At 34.4% G+C, this 17,330-nt stretch overlaps 1 protein-coding gene across 3 annotated transcripts in view; it reads left to right on the forward strand.

Moving 5' to 3' along the window:
• The window catches only part of CFAP69 (cilia and flagella associated protein 69), a 59,196-nt gene that overhangs the window by 26,830 nt on the left and 15,036 nt on the right, over positions 1-17,330 (forward strand). For 2 of the 3 annotated variants that reach the window (XM_043463414.1, XM_043463415.1), the window contains exons 10-15: positions 2,411-2,459; positions 2,556-2,677; positions 5,434-5,650; positions 8,444-8,608; positions 11,637-11,755; positions 13,423-13,541. In XM_043463414.1, coding sequence (XP_043319349.1) covers positions 2,411-2,459; positions 2,556-2,677; positions 5,434-5,650; positions 8,444-8,608; positions 11,637-11,755; positions 13,423-13,541 — 791 coding nt within the window. The remainder of the gene's footprint in view (positions 1-2,410; positions 2,460-2,555; positions 2,678-5,433; positions 5,651-8,443; positions 8,609-11,636; positions 11,756-13,422; positions 13,542-17,330) is intronic. The other variant, XM_043463416.1, reaches the window with a different exon arrangement.

Consider the following 17,330-nt stretch of genomic DNA (forward strand, 5'->3'; position numbering starts at 1 on the left):
TCCATCTATTTGTGTCCTCTTTGATTTCTTTCATCAGTGTTTTATAGTTTTCTATGTACAGGTCTTTTGTTTCTTTAGGTAGATATACTCCCAAGTATTTTATTCTTTTTGTTGTAATGGTGAGTGGTATTGTTTCCTTAATTTCACTTTCTGTTTTCTCATTGTTAGTGTATAGGAATGCAAGGGATTTCTGTGTGTTAATTTTATATCCTGCAAGTTTACTATATTCATTGATTAGCTCTAGTAATTTTCTGGTGGAGTCTTTAGGGTTTTCTATGTAGAGGATCATGTCATCTGCAAACAGTGAGAGTTTCACTTCTTTTCCTATCTGGATTCCTTTTATTTCTTTTTCTGCTCTGATTGCTGTGGCCAAAACTTCCAAAACTGGTCAACCACTTGTAAAAGAATGAAACCAGAACACTTTCTAACACCATACACAAAAATAAGCTCAAAATGAATTAAAGATCTAAATGTAAGACCAGAAACTATAAAACTCCTAGAGGAGAACATAGGCAAAACACTCTCCGACATAAATCACAGCAAGATCCTCTATGATCCACCTCCCAGAATATTGGAAATAAAAGCAAAAATAAACAAATGGGACCTAGTTAAATTTAAAAGCTTTTGCACAAGAAAGGAAACTATAAGCAAGGTGAAAAGACAGCCTTCAGAATGGGAGAAAATAATAGCAAATGAAGAAACAGACAAAGGATTAATCTCAAAAATATATAAGCAACTCCTGCAGCTCAATTCCAGAAAAATAAATGACCCAATCAAAAAATGGGCCAAAGATCGAAACAGACATTTCTCCAAAGAAGACATCCAGATGGCTAACAAACACATGAAAAGACGCTCAACATCACTCATTAACAGAGAAATGCAAATCAAAACCTCAATGAGGTACCATTACACACCAGTCACAATGGCTGCTATTCAAAAGTCTACAAGCAATAAATGCTGGAGAGGGTGTGGAGAAAAGGGAACCCTCTTACACTGTTGCTGGGAATGCAAACTAGTACAGCCACTATGGAGAATAGTGTGGAGATTTCTTAAAAAACTGGAAATAGAACTGCCATATGACCCAGCAATCCCACTCCTGGGCATACACACCGAGGAAACCAGATCTGAGAGAGACACGTGTACCCCAATGTTCATCGCAGCACTGTTTATAATAGCCAGGACATGGAAGCAACCTAGATGCCCATCAGCAGACGAATGGATAAGGAAGCTGTGGTACATATACACCGTGGAATAATACTCAGCCATTAAAAAGAATTCATGTGACTCAGTTCTAATGAGATGGATGAAACTGGAGCCCATTATACAGAGTGAAGTAAGCCAGAAAGATAAACACCAATACAGTATACTAATGAATATATATGGAATTTTAAAAGATGATAACAATAACCCTATATGCAAAAGAGAAAAAGAGACACAGATGTACAGAACAGACTTTTAGACTCTGTGGGAGAAGGCGAGGGTGGAATGTTCTGAGAGAACAGCATTGAAACAAGTATACCGTCAAGGGTGAAACAGATCACCAGCCCAGGTTGGATGCATGAGACAAGTGCTCAGGGCTGGTGCACTGGGAAGACCCAGAGGGATGGGATGGAGAGGGAGGTGGGAGGGGGGATCGGGATGGGGAACACATGTAAATCCATGGCTGATTCATGTCAATGTATGGCAAAAACCACTACAATATTGTAAAGTAATTAGCCTCCAACTAATAAAAATAAATGGAAAAAAAATAAAAAAACATGTGGATCTTAAAGTAGTAGGAATATATAGTTGCAAGCTCAAAAGCCCAAAGTTTGTCTTATAAATTCTTCCTAATGTACATATTAGGTAGATATTCCTAGAATATCTCTGTCAGGAGTGAGTTCCCTCATGCTGAAATGTCTGCAGTTCTCATCATTCTTCAGGGCTTTTTGGGTTAAATAGGAATTGTTTATTTTCTCTTGACCAAGCCTTTCATATAGGAGAGTGGTTGATGTCAGGATGGGCAACTGGGGGGTGTTAAGAAGAAAAGCTGTTGAAAATAACTATTTTCTTTCCTTCTTTTGTCAATTGAAGCTATGGATAATGAATTACATAAGTAACTTGTAGTAATACATTTTTAGGTTCCTAACAAATTTTAAACAGCATCTTATAAAATATTCATAGAATAATTAAAAATGTTTCTTAGGACCTACAAAATTAAGTTTAATATTAAATAAATTACAGGTATATCCAGCTATATGTTTTTATTTTCTTGCTTTCACCCCTTCCTATTATTAGTGCTTTATGAGTTCAAGTCAATGACAAGGAGAATGTGACAAATATACTTAAATATTAGGTAAATATGGGCATCTGTAACCTAATTTCCATATAATTAATTCATCCATCTGTTTCTTTTGTGCATTTTTATTAGGAGTCTGGCTTTACCAGGGATTTGATATTATTTGCAACATTTAATGAAGGTAACAAACATAAAACTTTCAAGTTATAATTATCTTAATATGTCTTATACATCATTTCAGCTTTTATTTTCCTTTTCTTTTTTTTCTCCCTCACAGTTAAAAGTCAAAATCCTTTGGTAAAAGGTGTTAAGGTTTCTAATTCCTATGAAGATTTTGAGTTGAAGAAATTGCTATTCAATATAATTGTGATCCTATGTAAAGATTTATCTACTATACAGGTAAAAAGTAATCAAAGCAAAAATTAAAATTGTCTCACTTTGTAGTATAATTTTTTAAAAGTCACAACTGCAAATCTTTCATCAGCCCATATGTTTACCTTCAGTTCAGTTCAGTCACTCAGTCGTGTCTGACTCTTTGCGACCCCATGAGCTGAAGCACGCCAGGCCTCCCTGTCCATCACCAACTCCCGGAGCCCACCCAAACTCATGTCCATTGAGTTGGTGATGCCATCCAACTATCTCATCCTCTGTCGCCCCTTCTCCTCCTGCCCTCAATCTTCCCTAGAATCAGGATATTTTCCAGTGAGTCAGCTCTTCACATCAGATGGCCAAAGTACTGGAGTTTCAGCTTCAGCATTAGTCCTTCCAATGAACACCCAGGACTGATCTCCTTTAGGATGGACTGGTTGGATCTCCTTGCAGTCCAAGGGACTCTCAAGAGTCTTCTTCAACACCACAGTTCAAAAGCATCAATTCTTTGGTGCTCACCTTTCTTCGCCATCCAACTCTCACATCCATACATGACCACTGGAAAAACCATAGCCTTGACTAGACGGACCTTTGTTGGCAAAGTAATGTCTCTGCTTTTTAATATGCTATCTAGGTTGGTCATAACTTTCCTTCCAAGGAGTAAGTGTCTTTTAATTTCATGGCTGCAATCACCATCTGCAGTGATTTTGGAGCCCCGCAAAATAAAGTCTGACACTGTTTCCACTGTTTCCCCATCTATTTCCCATGAAGTTATGGGACCAGATGCCATGATCTTAGTTTTCTGAATGTTGAGCTTTAAGCCAACTTTTTCATTCTCCTCTTTTACTTTCATTAAGAGGCTCTTTAGTTCTTCTTCACTTTCTGCCATAAGGGTGGTGTCATCTGCATATCTGAGATTATTGATATTTCTCCCGGCAATCTTGATTCCAGCTTGTGCTTCTTCCAGCCCAGCATTTCTCCTGATGTACTCTGCATAGAAGTTAAATAAGCAGGGTGGCAATATACAGCCTTGACGTACTCCTTTTCCTATTTGGAACCAGTCTGTTGTTCCATGTCCAGTTCTGACTGTTGCTTCGTCACCTGCATATAGGTTTTTCAAGAGGCAGGTCAGGTGGTCTGGTATTCCCATCTCTTTCAGAATTTTCCAGAGTTTATTGTGGTCCACACAGTCAAAGGCTTTGGCATAGTCAATAAAGCAGAAATAGATGTTTTTCTGGAACTCTCTTGCATTTTTGATGATCTAGTGGATGTTGGCAATTTGATCTCTGGTTCCTCTGCCTTTTCTAAAACCAGCTTGAACATCTGGAAGTTCACAGTTCACGTATTGCTGAAGCCTGGCTTGGAGAATTTTGAGCATTGCTTTACTAGCATGTGAGATGAGTGCAATTGTGCAGTAGTTTGAGCTTATAGTATGGTGATTAAGGCTTTAGTCAGGTAGACTCAAGTTTCTTTGCTTTCTAGTAATGTGATCTTGATTAAGCAATTTAGCTTCTCTCAATTCCAGTTATCTCAATTTCAAAATGGAAAAGATACCTATCTCATAAAATTATTATGAGGATTAAAATAGCTAAGAAAAATTTTTGGTAGTGCCACTTTGAGGAATATACCAAAAAATGCTCAGGAAAAAGCCTGTCTTTACAATTATAACTTAATTATTCATATCACAAGCATGTACTCTGTAGAACCTAAATGTATTTTCTGAAATGCCATATAGAAACTTAATAGAATGTGTTTTATTATTACAATGGAGTATCATATAACCATTTTAATGACAGTTACAGGGTCAAATGGCACAGAGACTGTGGTAAGTTACTTAAAGCACAGATGTAAGCAATGGAATCAGTCCATTTTTTTCCTGTCATATGTTTGTGTTTGTGACTCAGTAGTGGTAGTGATAATGAATATGTGTACTATTACAGTTCACAGAGTATTTCAAAAAAAATTATTCGTTTAATATAGCAATGCTAGAACTAATAGTTATTTTTGCTTTCTCAGTTCTAAATCTTGTGCTCTTTCCATGTGGAATAATATAAATTTCAGAAAAATTCATAGATGCTGTTGTGAAAATGTCTTTGTAGGATAATGCCAGATGAAAAGAAAGTTGAATAGAATATAGCACATGGTGTGTTACTATCTTATGAACCATAAATATGTATCAATCAGAATCAACTATAATATTAACTTGATTGTGTCATATTATCATAGCATTGTACTTTTTATCGAAATCATGGATTCAGTACAAACTAAATAGAGTATTTGTGTACATTCTGTTGCCTGTGCTTAAAAATTAGCCATAGTCATGATCATAATTTCAGACAAAATTGATTTCTTGAAGTGTACAATTTATTAAAGTATACAGCTCAAATATACAATTGAATTTCTAAAATGTTTCTTTTTTAGGAAAGCAAGGAAAGCAGAAATAACCACCAGCTTATTTGCCCCAAATTTTTGACTCTTGTGGTTTTATCATAAGCAGGAGCTAAACTGCATATATAAGTAATATAGATTTAAAAATTACTACTTATTATGTATTATTGTCAGCCATAGAGTGCATAGCCCAGAAAGGGGAATCATAGTGAACTGTTGCTATTATTGAGTTTGGTTTTTGGTTTTTTAGTTTTTGGTACTTAACATAGCTTGGAATCTTTAGGAAGGAAATATTTTGAAATCATCAGTAACACATCAAATTGGAAATCTGTTATTAAATTTCCTTAGATTAAATTGTTTTATATGTTTCTAACATAGTACTTTTGCCTTTCTCATAGCTATTAATTGATGGCAAAATTATTTTGGCTTTGTTTACCTATGTTAAAAAGCCTGAGAAACACAAAATACTTGAATGGTCTGCAGCACAGTATGAAGAACTACAGCTGCATGCAATTGCCACTTTGTCATCAGTGGCTCCTTTTTTAATAGACGAGTACATGTTCTATACGGGAAATGCTCGAGTCCTTGAATTTCTAACATGGTGTGACAATGAAGGTAAGTGGGCTTTCAGATTCCTGTCAAAATTTCAGTTTACATATTTCAACTGAATAAAAGTGAAAGTGAAGTCGCTCAACCATGTCCAACTCTTTGCAACCCTATGGATGGTAGCCTGCCAGGCTCCTCTGTCCATGGAATTTTCCAGGCAAGAATACTGGAATGGGTTGCCATTTCCTTCTCCAGGGGATTTTCCTGACCCAGGGATAGAACTTGGGTTTCCCACATTGCGGGAAGACTCTACCATCTGAGCCATGAGGAAATCCTTCAACTGAATGGTGGTATACAAAAAGAAATACAATTAAAAGGAGAACTAAAAATGTTGATCTGACCTTCAGTGATTTTAATATATTTAAATGATGTTTTAAGAAAAAAGTCTGAGATTTCATTTAGAATCAGACATTAGTAAATGTTAGCTATACCTGATGCTTACCTTTCAGTAAAAGAAATCATTCATTTAAACTGATTTAAATTTTTTGACCTATCCAATAATTATAATAAGTCCTATAATATTGTAATTAGTCATTCAACAAATATTTATTGAGTGCCTACTAGTTACCATATATTGTTTTATCTGCTAAAGAAACATATGTTCAAAATAATAAAATCCTACCTTCATGGAGCTTCAAATCTAGATCTCTAGCCACAGGTTGTCTGCTAAATTAACAGAGCCATAATTTATATGACTACTTCATTTCAATTCTCATAATTCTTAGAAGGGAAATAAATATATTCTTTAAAAAAATTATAAGGAAGATACTGCATTCTTTTCTGGTAGTAACTTTGCTTTGGAAGTAATTTTACATGGCACATTTTCATTAGATCAGGAATAGCACTCATTTATCAATGAGGGAGAGAAAACAATGGCTTATTTTTATTCTCTAGCTTTTAATATGATGAGTTATTAAATTTAGTCATGTTAAATTCAGTTCAGTTCAGTCGCTCAGTCGTGTCCGACTCTTTGTGACCCCATGAACTGCAGCACGCCAGGCCTCCCTGTCCATCATCAACTCCCAAAGTTTGAGTCGGTGCTGTCCATTGAGTCAGTGATGCCATCCAACCATCTCATCCTCTGTCGTCCCCTTCTCCTCCTGCCCTCAATCTTTCCTGCACATTAAATAAAACAATTCTCCTGCATCTCCTTTATGTCATTTATGTTTATAGAAATCTATAAGACAAAAAAAAAAAAAAATGGTAATGCTGCTTAACCAAAGGAAGCCTGATGGCTAACAGTTATTGAGTACCTACTGTGAGGTAGGCCTTAACCCTTTCAACACTATTAAATCATTTAGGCCTCAAAACAAATCTAGGAGTTAGAGGTTCTGTTATTAGCCTGGTAGGTCAGTGGTTAGAACTTAGTCAGAGGAGTTCAGTAACTTGTCCCTTTCACATAGTAAGTAGCAGAGCCAGGATTTAATACAGGGAGTCTGGTCCCAGAACCCACATTTTTAAACCTATACACAATACTGAGAACAGTACTTTGAACTTTTTTTTTCTAGCACGAAACAAAAAGATACCTCTAAAAGAGCCTTTCTAAGAATGCATATTATATCCAAGAAAGAGGACTTCTCTTGTTACTTATCAAGACTGACCATAAAGCTATAGTAATTAAAATTATATTGTACTAGGCTTGGAATAGACCAGTGAAATGGAATATATGGGAGGTGGGCATTATCAGAGATGATATTGCCAATCAATGAGAAAAAAATAGTGCTCGGGCAGTCGGTGCTCTGTGAAAAAAATAAAGATTAGATTCTTTTAACTTGTTTTAAAAAATCAATTGCAAAATGAACTAGAACCCTAAATGTGAAACACTGTAAAAATCTTAGAAGAAAATATGGGAGATTATCTCTATGATAACAGGATGAAAAATGATTTTTTTAAAAAACAGAAGAACTTAAAGTATTTATAAGATTATAAAAGATTATTAAATGTATCAATTACTGTAAAATAGAAATATCTGTGTGACAGAATGACAGAATCTGAATAAGATAACAATCTACAAATTGAGAGAAGATATTTATTCACCCCTCTGACTGATAAACAATTGGAATTCAGGCTCATAAAGAACTCATAAATATCGAAAGGAAAATAACTCAGTAGAGTAGACAAAGAATAAGGTTTGCCAAGAAGATTCTTCAAAATATTTGGAGAAAATCTCAAATTAAAAAAAAAAAAAATTTAAAAGACATTCAACCCCGCTGCACTACAGAGGAAATGTAATTGCTCTGCAAATTAAGATAACAGTGAACTACCATTTCACATTTAATAGAGCAAGGAAAAAAATCTATTTCTTAAACATTGTATTCATATAACCACTTTGGGAAACAATCTGACAACTTGAGTAGAACTCCATGTGGGTGTACCCTACAGGATTCTGGTGTCACAGGCAAAACACTTCTTTGTGGGAACAAGAGGACAGGAACTAGAATGTTCATCTTAGCAGTTTGTACTAGTGAACAGATAAACTGTTATTTATAATGTGGATGTGGAAAACAGTTAAAACTGAGTGATCTAGATCTACTTGTAACCATGTGAATAATTTTAAAAACATAATGTTGCATTAATAAAAAACAAATGACAAAAGATACATGCAATAATGATACATTTGAGTAAAATTCAAAAACATGTATTTGTATACAGGAAATAGAGGAAGGGAATCGAATCACATTTACTTCTCTAAAAAGAAAAACCCTGAAGTATGACAAAATTTTACCATCTCTTTAAACTTATATAGATAGAAATGATGTCTAAATTTCTTGATGTAAACTAAACTATTAATATTTTTTACAGATTCCTTCTTTAGTCATGGTAACAGTTTTCATGGTGCAGGTGGCCGTGGCAACAAGTTTGCCCAGATGCGTTACAGTTTAAGACTCTTGAGAGCCATGGTCTACCTTGAGAATGATACTATAAACAAGGATCTGTGTGAAAAGGGAGCAATTCAGCAACTAATAGGTAAAACGTAACATGTTCCTGTCCTGATGAAAGTAGGATTTTTATAAATTAGAAATTTTGTTTGAAATGGTTTTCTATACATTTATTTTGTCCGATAGCTGACAAACTCCTGATTTTTGTTTCATACTATGGATATAAATTAGTTTGTCTTTACTGAAACACCATGATTACTTATCCTTTATACATTTATTTAATTCAGATATGGTTTCATTTAGGATTATCTTTGTCCTTTTTTTAATGGACTATTGTTATGTTTCATTCTTTTAGTAGTAAGATCACCACTTTTTGGCCAGGCCTTTTGGAGTCATTTTAAAAGAGGATAGCATTACACTTTCTAGTGCATTTGACATACCAGAAATTTACATAGGCTTTCTGGTGTGAAATATCAGGATATCCTTAATTTTTAAATTAGAGTTGACAATGCTAAGTCACTTTATCCCCCAAATTCATACATATGTGCTCAAAATTGAGTTCAAAATTGAGCTCTCAAAAAATTGAGAACCCCTAGAGTTAAAACTTTATGCCTTTTATTATTAAAAAAAAATAAATAGTTCTCTGGCCCTAACCTTTCCTGACTTTGAGAAGTAAGAGTTATATTAGTCATATTCATGATCAGTGATTGCCACATGGGTAAGTGATATAATTTGCTGGATGTCAGTTTATTATAAATGCTTACTTAAAAACTTTCTTGTCTGTTAAGACAAGTGCCCACTCTTCCATCAGTAGTGAATTAGGGTGAAAGTGAAAGTGAAAGTCGTTCAGTCATGTCCTACTCTTTGTGAACCCATGAACTATAGAGTCCATGGAATTCTCCAGACCAGAACACTGGAGTGGGTAGCTGTTCCCTTCTCCAGGGGATCTTCCCAACCCAGGAATCGAACCCAGGTCTCCTGCATTGCAGACAGATTCTTTACTAGCTGAGTCACCAGGGAAGTCTGGATAGGGGTGGTACCCTCTAACAATAATACAAATAAACAAAATGAAGATATTGAAAAAAAGGTGTAGGCAAAAACATTCAGTTTATTGATGAGTTTACTTAGGATGATCAAACCTGAAAGTAGATTTTATCTCTTCTGTGCACATTTTATTATGCAGAACTCAATGTTAAGGCCCCAGCCTAACAGGATGAATACAGTTTCCATCTATCCAGGAGAAAGTCTTAATCTTACCTGGGTGGCAAGAGGGGAAGGAAAAGCAAATAGCAAGGGTTCTTTTCTTCTTAGGACCTCATCCCTTTAACTTGAAAGAAATTGATCTTTATTATGTGAGTTCCTAGAGGTAGGGATCGTCTCTTACTGAGTCTAACAGAGGGCTCCGTAGTAGTAATAAACTCAATAAATAGTAATTGCATTGTAAACACAAATGTTTATATACCTGTTATCTAGGCACTGATGTTATAAATATGTATAGAGCAGAACTCTCAGGACCTTGCCTTAATGGAAACAAAAGGAAAGATATATGTCATAGAAAGATAGTATGAGTTACCCTGCACTATCAGTAAAGCACCTAGTGAGTAATACAGAGAGTAAATGCCACAGAGTAGTTTTCAAGGCTGGGCAATCTTAACAGGAAACTTTATGAGTTAGGGTGTGAAGGTAAGGCTGTTTCAAGGGGAAAAAAAGAGAAAGAAATGGTCCTTCACACAAGGGGATAGCATGAGCAAAGACATGAAGCCAAAATATACATGATGGTGTGTTCAGAGCTAGTTTAAGTGGAGTCAAAGTTTTATGAAGATAAATAATATGAGATAAAGTTAATTGTTTAGTCAGACGGCAAGCTAGAAAGAGTTTTGAATGGCAGATAATAATAGAGTTTGAACTTCATCCACTTTAAGCACGGGGAGCTATTAGTAGTTTGGATTAGGGAAGTTATATATACAATGCTATTTTGGAAAGAGGAAAAAGGAAAGAAATATATCTAACGATTTAAAATAGGACACGGAGAGGGTAAATGTAGGGAGTTAAAGGATAAATATTAAGAAAATAATTCAATATTAACATAACATTTATTACAGATAACAGGGAAAGTGACATACCTGTACACAGATAGGAAGAAGAGGAGTTAATCTAGAGAAGAGAAGCCAACTTGAGGCAAGCCAAGCTGGGTTCCTAGAAGGTGTCCTAATGAGAGAACATAGGCCTCTGTCCATGGCATACCTTTGCCCTGGCCTCCAGCACACTCAACTAGCCTTCCTAGACTCTGATCCTTCACCTGTAATTCACTGTAACAGGACCAACAACTGTCCCTTCAGGGACAACTATGGAAATAGGCTATGGTTTCCATGGCCCTTTTACTTTGAAATATAGCTCCACACCTTGCTGTTAATGCTAATTCCCTTTGATTCCCTTTAAGTGAAGAAAAGTGACTTTAGTTCCTTATATAAAGTTTAAAGGAGAAGTCCTTTTCTGAAGCAAAATGTTCTTGTGAATGACGTTCCATCAGTGTAAAGTGACTGTTTTCAAGTCTTTTAAAATTTTGATTGGAAGCAAGGGAGAACTTTTAAAGGACACAAGAATATTGCTACCTAAGTTGTCAAAAATGCCTTCAGGTAGACATAAGTAGACAACACAGAAAGAAGTAACAGAAAAAGAAAACATACTTAGGGCACTCTTCCACCTTTACTTAAAATTGACCCTGTTAATCATAAGGAAAAGAAGAGATGAGGCAAGCTAAGATCGGTATTTTGGTCATATATTTGCAAAGGCATGTGTCTTTGCCTCATGAAACTGCATATTTTTAAACAGTTTTGTTTTCTTGGTGAAGTATCAGGTTGTAAAAGGCTGCTTTTAATGATATTCAATTAATTATGTACTAGAAATTCTATATATATCAGAATATTGATTGTATTAAGATCTCAAAGAATCCATTTATCATCTGTCTACAGCTTCTAGGAAATCATGCAATGAAAATAACGCTTTTAAAAATAGTTCTTCTAGTTGAAATTTTATAAGAATTTCAGAACAGTAATTGATCAAAATAAAAATACAGTGTTCAGTAACTTTACATTCTTTAACTTTCTTCAAATCAGGAATCTTTAAAAATACAATAAGCAAGTATAATGATAAGGAAGAGGCCATTCTTCTGGAAATTCAGTCTGATATTTTACTTATTTTATCTGGTCTTTGTGAATATCATATTCCTAGGAAGGTATGTATGCTTGTGAATCAAAGTTTTGTTCAGATCTCTCAATCACATGACATTAGGAACTATTTCTTAGTAAATGTCCATAAATGTTGGTGTTTCTTAATCTTATGAAGATTTAATATTCTTTTTATAATTAGAGTATAATTACATAAAGTATATAGATCTTAAGTATATAGTTCGATTTTGACAAACGTCATCCATTTAACCAGTATCCCAATTAATATATAGAATTTTTTCTCTCTATAATACTTCCACGCTGCTTAGCAGCCATGCCCCTACTTGCCTCTAGGCAACCCACTGTTCTGATTTCTATCTTCATAAATTAGTTTTGCCTATTCTTTAACTTTATATGAATAGAATCACATAATTATCTACCTTATTATTTCTGGTTTTTGTCACCCAGCACCATGTTTCTGAAATATATCCATGTTGTTGCATATATGAATAATTCATTCCTTTTTATTGCTGAATAGTATTTCATTGTATACCAAAATTTGTTTCTCTATCCCTTGGTGATAAGCGCTTGGGCTGATTCCATTTGGGACTACTATCTTTAAAGCTTTAATTAAGGTTGCTGTACTAGTCTTTTTGTGGGAAAAAAATGCTTTCATTTCTCTTTGGTAAATACCTGGGAGTGCAACTGATCAATCATAAGCTAGGTGTCATGTTTTGAAGTAACTGGCAAATAGTTCTTCAAAGTGGCTGTACCATTATAAATGACATTTTGTGTTTAAACTGGGTTCATACCTAAAACTAAAAGTTAAAAAAGAGTTTAATTCCTTTTGATCTTTTTAATGCCTTAGAAAACTCTGAGTCTCAGAGATTAATAACTTACATAATAATGCAGATTTGGAAAGGTAAAAATTAAAAATTATGAAGGCTTCAATACAGTGATTTGAGGGAGAAGCAAAAAGAATAGTAAATACATACTTAGCTCCAAGCTTTGGTGAAACTTCTTATATTCTATCATCTTGTGCCTATGTTCTTCTGGAAAATACTCATAGTCTTGCTTACTGGGACCCAGAATAGAATAACAGGACTATAAGAAAGGTACTTAGTATGGGACTAATATTAACTGGTAATAACTTTATATAAATTATTAAAAGTTTTAACTGCTATTGATTATTTCTGTCTTGGAAACATTAGAAAATCTTCCATAATAGAATTTTAACCCCTTAAATTAGTTGTTGCTATCTGGTATTTATCTGACATTATGTTAGACTACATTCACTACAGTGTGGGAAAAAAAACCATGGGACAAGTCTTATGGGTTTTTTTTTTTTTTTTGTAAAGAAAGAGAAAAAGGAAAAATATAAATGGGCATTAAGTTGGCATATTGATTGGTATCCTCTCTTAAAAAATAATCAACTTTACAATAATTTGCCTTAAGTTCCTGAGAATAGTGAGTAAAAATTTGAAAACAAAACAAAACTGTATTACTGTACTATTTTCCCTGTTGAGATAATCCCATGAACAGAGGACTCTTGTGGGCTACAGTCCATAGGGTCACAAAGAGTTGTTCATGACTGAGCAACTGAGCATGCACATATACACTATTTTCTTAACAATGTTGTATTTTCCTAGTTGAAAAGTTTTATGGGACAAGATGAAATGGGAAAGAAAATGATTATTTGTTTATTTCAAGAAATAATTGTAAATAAATCTCTTAGGAAATTTTTGGAACTGGAGGAGTGGATATAATTCTTCATGTAATGAAAACAGACCCCAAGAAGTTACAGAGTGGATTAGGCTATAATATACTTCTTTATAGTACATTGGACAGCATTTGGTGAGTATGGCTGTACCCACAGTAAAAGAAAATTACTTCTCCAGCTATGTATCCATTTTCTTCCCTTAAAACTGCAGAAGAAAGACAAGCCTTTTTCTTTTCAATAGTCCAAAAATGACACTTACAAGTATACCTTAGAAAGTAGTCTTGTCCATCACTCAAATATAAAAACCATTCTTGTATCTAAACTTAGATCCTTATATTTGTGATGTGAATGCTTTCCATTTTGGCCTGGCCTGGGAAAACACAAGCATCTACTGTTTCTCATATAGTATTCTTCATATCCTTTTGAAGGATATGAAGACTCTTGAATTCATCATTCATCTTATCTTAAAGAGTTGAAAACCAATTGATTAGGTATTTCCTAGTCAATATTATTTCCCAAAAAGTTTAGCATTCCAAAGGGCAAATAATAAATAAACTGCTTTTTTTAACATCAATTTATGAAATTTTGTCTTGGGGGAAATTACTTGAGTTTCATATATCATTAACACTTAATACATTTCTTTTGTTCTATTTGGGTGGAATTCATGAGAGTCACACCACACACATTTGTTTAAGAAAAAAAACAAAAAAAAAACCCTCATGACTAGAGACCTAATAGATGTATGTAGATTATTCTACCAATAATAGCAGAAAACACATTTTTAAAATCACTGTAATATTGTGATTTATAATTTAAAATTTATATTTGGTCCATTTCTAGTACAGAAGTCCCCAAACTTCTTAATTTCTTAATAAGAGCAATGGGAACATCTTTTGTTACAATATTTGGGCTTTTATTTTTAGTTCCTATAATACTTTCAGAGTAATAAAGATGAAAGTAGTATCTTTCTTTATTCATAACAAGCCACTTTCAACTACATCTGAATTTATGGTACTAAGGTGATTTTTGGAAAGCCCCTAAATAAACACAGGATGGGAGCCTAGTTGCCAAGGAACTAACTATATAGTTACTTAAAGATTGTAACTTTCAGCTCCACCCTCAACCTCCAGGAAGGGGAGAGAGACTGAAAATTGAGTTTAATCACCAATGGCCACTGATTTCATCAGTTACACCTACACAATGAAGCCTCCATAAAAATCCTAAACTATGAGATTGAGGAACTTCCAGGTCAGTGAACACATGGAGTTGCTGAGAGGGGCATGGAAGCTCCAGGCCCTTTCCCTATATACTTTGTCTTGTTGATCTCTTCCATCAGACTGTTCCCAAGTTATATTATTTTACAGTAACCTAGTAATCTAGTAAGTAAGTTATTTCCTGAGTTCTGTGAGCTACTCTACATCTGGTTGGTCAGAAGCACAGGTGATGACCTGGACTAGAATCTAATTTTGGGGGGAGGAAAGCAGCATAATCTTGTGGGACTGAGCTCTTAACCTGTGAGACTGGATGCTAACTCTAGGTAGTAGTTTCAGAATTGAATTGAATTGGAGGATACCCAGTTGATGTCCACTGAAAATTGAAGAATTGTTTGGTATAGAAAAAATCTACACATTTGGTGGCCGTAAGTGAAGTATTTAGAGTAGTTTTGAGAAGAGACATGGAGATTTTTGTTTGTTTGTTTTACAAGCACATGTGACGCATTCTCTAGGGCAAGTCATGTACAAGGTCACAAAACAAGCCTAGACAAATTTAAGAAAATGAAAATCATTCTTTTCTGACTACAACTGAGTTCAACTAGCAATAACAAAAGGAAACCAGAAAAATTCACAAAAGCATGGAAATCAAACAACACACTTTAGTATAACCATTGGGTCGAAGACAAAAACAAAAAGGAAACCAGAAGATTTCTCAGGGCAAACTAAAATGAAAACACAACATACCTAAACTATTAATAGAAATATACAATCTGCCAAGACTGAATCAAGAAGAAACAGAAACCCTGCACAGATCAATAACAATAAAGAGATTGAATCCATAATCAAAAACCTCCCAACCAAAAAAGTCCAGGTCTGGAGAGCTTTGCATTTTTATCAAAAATTTAAAGAATTAATACTAGTCCCTTTTAAACTCTTCCAACAGATAGTAGAATAGAGAACATTTCAAAACTCATTTTATGAGGCCAGCATCAACGTAATAGCGCAACCAGACAAAGACATCATAAAAAAAAGAGAGAACCGGGAGATCCCTGGCATCCAGGGGTTAGGACTTGGTGCTCTCACTGTCATGAACCTGGGTTCTAGTCCCTGGTGGTGAAACTAATATCCTGCAAGTCAACCACTGTGGCCAAAGAAAGAACTACAGACCAAAATCCCTGATGACCATGGAAGCAAAAATGCTCTGGAAAATATTGGACTGAATCCAACAGCATATTAAAAGGATTATACAACATGACCAAGTGGGACTTATCCCTGGAAAACAAAAATAGTTCAATATATCCATATTAGTCAATGTGATACACCACATTAATGGAATGAAGGACAAAAATCACACAATTATCTCAATGTATGCAGAAAAAGCATTTGACAAAATTCAACACCCTTTGATGATTAAAAACTCTTAGTAAATTAGGTATAGAAGGAATTTACCTCAACACAATAAAAGCTATATGAAAAGGCCACACTGAATGGTGAAAAGCCAAAAACTTTTTCTCTAAGATCAGTACGAGGCAAGCAGGCCCACTCTTACCACTTTTACTCAACATAGTACCGTAAGTTCTACTTGGAGCAGTTAGGCAAGAAAAAGAAAAAAAGCATCCAAATCAGAAAAAAAAGGGTACAGTTTGCATCTGTTTGCAGATTACATTGATCTTAATATGTAGAAAACACTAAAGACTCCACCAAAAGACGGTTAGAACTAATAAATGAATTCATTAAAGTTGCAGGATACAAAATTAACATACAAAACAACTGCATTTCTATATACCAGTAATGAAGTGTACAATAAAGGGAAATTATAATCACATTTGTAATTTCTAAGAATAAAGTTCTTAGAAATAAACATAAACAAGGGGTGAAAGACTTAGTGGTACAATCACTATGGCAAGCGATATGGAGGTTCCTCAAAAAATGAAAAATAGAACTGCCATATGATCCAGTAATCTCACTTCTGGGAATATATCCAAAAGTATTGAAATCAGTATCTTGAAGAGATAGCTTCATCCTGTGTTCTATGCTGCGTTGTTCACTGTGAATAATTATTCAAATGTCCATCAGATGAATGAAGAAAATATGTTATGTACATGCAGTGGAATATTACTCAGCTTTAAAAAAGAAGGAAATCCTACCATTTGCAACAACATTGAATACATTATGCTAAGTGAAATGTCATTCACAGAAGGATATCTCATACATAATTTCTCTTAAAAACAGCATCTAAAATAGGCAAAAGTGTAAAAGTAGATAATAGTATATAGTATGATGGAGTATATAGAATGATGAAGTGAGGGAGGCATGATATGTTGTTCAATGGATATAAAGTTACAGTCATACAAAATTAGTAAGTTCCAGAGATCAGCTCTGCAGTACAACACATTGCTCATAGATCTACTCTAGAATATAGTGGCTACAGTTAAGGTAAGATGTTGTGTACTTAAACATTTGTTAAGTGAGTAGATCTCATATATTCAATGGTCTTATTCCCGCCCCACCAAAAAACACCACCAACAAAAACCCACAAAGGGATATAAGGAAACTTTTTAATAGGTGATGAATGTTTTTATTACCTGGATTGTGGTGATAGCAACACAAGTATTTGCATATGTCCAAACTCACCAAATTATATACAGAAACTATATACAGATTAAAAATTCTAATTATACTGCAATAAACATGGGGGTGGTAGGGAAA

Source organism: Cervus canadensis, chromosome 3, assembly GCF_019320065.1.
Source record: "Cervus canadensis isolate Bull #8, Minnesota chromosome 3, ASM1932006v1, whole genome shotgun sequence".
Lineage (NCBI taxonomy): Eukaryota > Metazoa > Chordata > Mammalia > Artiodactyla > Cervidae > Cervus > Cervus canadensis.